Source organism: Tupaia chinensis, unplaced genomic scaffold, assembly GCF_000334495.1.
Source record: "Tupaia chinensis unplaced genomic scaffold, TupChi_1.0 Scaffold000578_2, whole genome shotgun sequence".
NCBI lineage: Eukaryota > Metazoa > Chordata > Mammalia > Scandentia > Tupaiidae > Tupaia > Tupaia belangeri.
In genome coordinates, this window is record NW_006160094.1 from 1,429,472 (window position 1) to 1,433,988 (window position 4,517).

Here is a 4,517-nt window from a genome sequence, read left to right on the forward strand (position 1 = left end):
ACGCGAGCCCCCCAAAAAAAAAACCCACCCAAAAAAAAAAAAAAAAAAAAAGAAATAAACTAGCATTTACTACTTTACAGAACAGAATTATTCTATGTACAAAATAAATTACAATCTTTCTCCCAAGACATTTACCTTAATATGAAATTCCAAATTTTCATCCATGGAGTAAATATAATTAAAAATATCTTGCACTATTCTTGGAATAATTCCCATGCCCTCTGGATCATGAAGTTTACCCTAAACAGAAAACAAAACTAGACTTCTGAAACAAATTAGGGCACATGAATTAAAAACGAAAATTTCAATCCACGGTTTACAGGCAATAGACAACAGAAACTCTAGTTGTTGTTATGTTTTGTGGAAATGGCTCTACAAATACCTAAAAATTCAATTCGACTGTTACCTAGAGTACTATATACCAATTATATGAGTCAACTGATCTCAGCTCTTTATTTACTCACTGGCTTTTGATTATCCATGACTGTAAAATAAACATATCCAAAAAGTGTGTTAGTTTTTCCATACATATAAATCCACATTGTTCCTTCTATTTCTGTCAAATTCACACAAATGCTAGGAATGTCCTCATTTTCTATGACTTTATGAAAATGAGTGATATAACTTACACTGAGGGAGTAATTTACTTTATATAGTATGCTCAGTTAAGTGATGAAACATACTTTCTATAGAGGCTGAAGATCACAGGCTGTTTTCTAGAAGCACAGCAAGAGCAGGTCCATATCTATTATTAATAGTAACATTGATAATTGAGGTGACATTCTTATCAAAAAAGAGTGACATATTATTGAGGGGGGAGATGTCAAAGAGAAGAGGGAAAAATTTGTAACTGACTAGAATCAACAATGAATCAAATTTTTTGCACATAACAGGGTGATCAAAATTACTGTGTAATTCTAATATGTTGTTTTTTGCTTATGGTAACCAATGAAACAAAGCTGTACATAATCTCGAATACAGAAATCTCTTACTATTCAAACTAAGGAAATGATTAGATTTCAACACTGAAGATACATATATATTAATGAGAAAAGGCAATGAAGAGAAAATAAAAATAATTAAGCACAGTAAATAACAGATAACAAATAAACGTACTGTCATTTGCAAATTACATCCAAGTACAGGTTATAAGATGTTACCTCCATTGTGTGTGTCTTCCCAGAAGATGTTTGTCCATATGCAAATATTGTTCCATTGTATCCCTCAAGTACATCTAAGAGAAAATAAGAGATTTCATACTTCAGGAGATTTTTCCTTAAGCAAGGTTCATAAGCAATTACTTAGGAATGTTATGGGAAATGTTGCATGTTCTTTTTCTTTTTAAAAAAGAATTATTTATTTATTTATTATTATTTTTTAATTTGACTAGAGAAAGAGAGAGAGAAAGAGGGAAAAAGCAAGCTGCCAGGTACAGAACTCAAACTGTGGTTGGCCATGTGGGAATCCAGCGCCTTTAACCACCACGCCACCTGCTGGCCCCATTGCGTAAGTTTTTCTTAGGGATGTATAAAACAATTGCCCCCCAAATTCATACACACACACACACCCATGTTCTTAATCCAAGCATAATCAAGTCTGTGTAATAAAATATTTGAGGGAAGCATGGTGAGAAAGATTCAGATCTTCTTTACACTACGGGGTCATCAGAAAAGTCATGACTCATTTTTGTATAGAATAGTATATTGTGACTTTTCAGACAACTCAGTAATACTGAGATAGCCCATCAAATTCAAAGTTCAGTACATAAAGGATCTACAAAGACATTAAAGGAAACAAACAAATATAAGCTAGCAATTTTCTTAGTGATGAACAATCTAAGCAATTACTTTCTCTTGAGCTCAGACTACTTTCTTTTTTTTGGAGAGGTTTTTGCTATAGGGCGCATGCATTTGCCAGGCAGACAGAGAGAGAGAGAGAGAGAGAGAGAGAGAGACAAAAAGCGAGAGATCATCCCCCATGGGGGATGGCCATGCCACAATCCCTTCTCCTCTATTTTCCTCTCGGGATCTTGGGCACACATGTACACGTGCCCGGTGTGAGTTTAAGCCACTGGGTCCGGGACTCGAACCGCAGTTGACTACATGGGAGTCCAGCGACATAGCCGTTATGCCATCTGCTGGTCCTGAGCTGAATTGGTTTTTAGAAACACGACTCCCAATTAGTGGTTAAATGTCACAAATCCATACAATCCTCTTTATCCCATCCACAGAGTATAACATGCTTAAAATCTCTACCTCCAAAATCTAATATCAGAAAGTCCCTATAAGAGAGATTTTTTCTAGCCCTCAGGGTACCCCAAGATCTGCCATTAACATTTTTCTTAGCTTATTCATGTATTTCTTCCATGAACAAGAGACAGTACCCTCAACATGTCATTAATATTGCTATCTATCCCCAGCTCCAGCCAGACCAAGATCACGGGCACATGGGTGCCCAGTGTATTCAGGAAGACCTCTCGCTGTGAACCCAGAACCCTCCCATGTGGGTCAACCTAGTAGGACATCACACTTTATCATTGTACCACCACCATCTGGCTCCTACCATTAACATTTATGTATTGGTCCAGCTTTGGCAGTGCAGTCAGTAGTGAACAGGAATGCAGCAAAGTGGGAAGCCACATGGCTGACCATAGGGTTTAGATCCCCACCTGGTCAATATGAAACACACTAGGGTGTATGCCCATGATCCTGATGAGCTGCAGGGCTATAGGAAGGGGATCATGGCTTTATAAGACCCTGTTAAGGGTACCTACCTCTCTTTCTTTCCTGTGTACATGCAACACACTATCGTGAATAAAGATAACTTTGAGGGACCAGGAGGTGACATGGTGGTTAAGGTGCTGGACTCCAACATGGCCAATTGCAGTCTGAGTCCCAGACCTGGCAACTTGATTTCTCACTTTCTGTCTATTTCTCTCTGGTAAGCACATGTGCACTATAGCAAATTAAAATAATAATAAATAATTCTAAAAAAAAATTGAAAAAAATTAAGTATCTTATTAGGTTGAAGAGAAAAAAAGGATATATGTGAATAAGAACATCACTTCTGGTCTCTAGTTTCCAGGGATTTTGTTTGTTGTTAGTTTTGATGACAAAAATGGTATATGGAATAATATTTTATCCCAGAGAAAGCCAAAGTAAAAAAAAGAGAAGCCTCTGTTAGAAGCTGCAAACGACTGGGACTAGCAGATGGCGTAATGGTTACGTCACTGAACCACCTGTAGTAGACTGTGGTTCAAGTTCTGGACCTGGTGGCTTAAAACTTACACCAGGTATGTGCATGTGCCCAAAATCCTGAGAAGAGAAAGAATTGTGATGCAGCCATCCCCTGGGGGGTGATTTCTCTCTTTCTGTCTTTCCGTTTCTGTCTCTCTGGTGAGTGCACACACTCTACAGCACAAATCTCTTCAAGAGAAAAAAAAAAACAACTAAACAGTAAGACAAGTAAAACAGTAAGCAAATCAATCCTGTTTATTTTAAAAAGAAAAAAGAAAAAGAAAAAAAAAAAACATTGGGCACAAGAAATCTAGGTAACCGATTTCCTATAGAAATACTTATGAGAAAAAGAAGGGACCAGAGTATTTACTTCCCTGGGAAGGTTTTTTTAAAATTTTAAGAGAATCTAATGTTTGAAACTTTCATTTAAAAAATCTTCTTTTTTTTTTTTTTTGAGAAAGATTTTTGCTATAGGGTGTGTGCACACACCAGAGAGACGAGAGACGGAGAGACAGAAAACGAGAAATCACCCACTGAGGGGATGGCCATGCCCCAATCCCTTCTCCTCCATTCTCCTCTCAGGATTTTGGGTATGTACACACACGCACCAAGCATGAATTTTAAGCCACTGGGTGCAGGACCAAACCATGGTCGACTATGAGGTCGACCAAACCAGGTCGATTATGCTACTTACTGGTTCTGACCTTTTTTTTAAAAAAAGGTTTTTGCCATTAAGGCCTGTGTGCTTACTGTCGAAAGACATAGCGGAAAAGTAAGCAATTACTCCCACTAGGGGAATGGCCACACTGCAGCCCCCCTCTCTCTCAGTGCACAGTTGGCCATGTGGTGATCCAGTGCCTTAACCATACCACCTGCTGGCCCCTGTCAATTCAGTTTTATGCTTTCCTCACCAGCTTGCAAACCTGACTCCTAGCACAGTGCCTGGTCCTTTGTAGAAACTCAAATACTTGTTTAATGATTACTACTATCATTAATACCACAGCGTCTAAAGTCTCCCCCCCTGCCTTTTTAAAATTACCAGAGGGCATGTGTGATCTCAAGTGCTTGCACCCCGGAGTAGGGGAGGAGAGGGAGTACAGCCTTCCAATGGGCATGGTCACAGTGCAATCCCATCCATCATTTTTCTATCCTGTCGGGATTTTGAGCATGCACATGAATGCACCAAGAGAGTTTTTCAAGATGCTGGTGCTGAGGTTCAAACAAAGGTCAGTCATTCGGGATATGCCTCTCTTAACTACTAGGCTATGGGGTAGGTCCTCT

The 4,517-nt window shown here is 38.7% G+C and overlaps 1 protein-coding gene across 1 annotated transcript in view; it reads right to left on the reverse strand.

The window, feature by feature from the left end:
- Nucleotides 1–4,517, reverse strand: part of KIF5B (kinesin family member 5B) — a 57,652-nt gene that overhangs the window by 34,876 nt on the left and 18,259 nt on the right. Inside the window, exons 3-4 of the mRNA XM_006158280.3 lie at nucleotides 1,161–1,234; nucleotides 136–240 (exon numbers count right to left, since the gene is read on the reverse strand). Coding sequence (XP_006158342.1) covers nucleotides 136–240; nucleotides 1,161–1,234 — 179 coding nt within the window. The remainder of the gene's footprint in view (nucleotides 1–135; nucleotides 241–1,160; nucleotides 1,235–4,517) is intronic.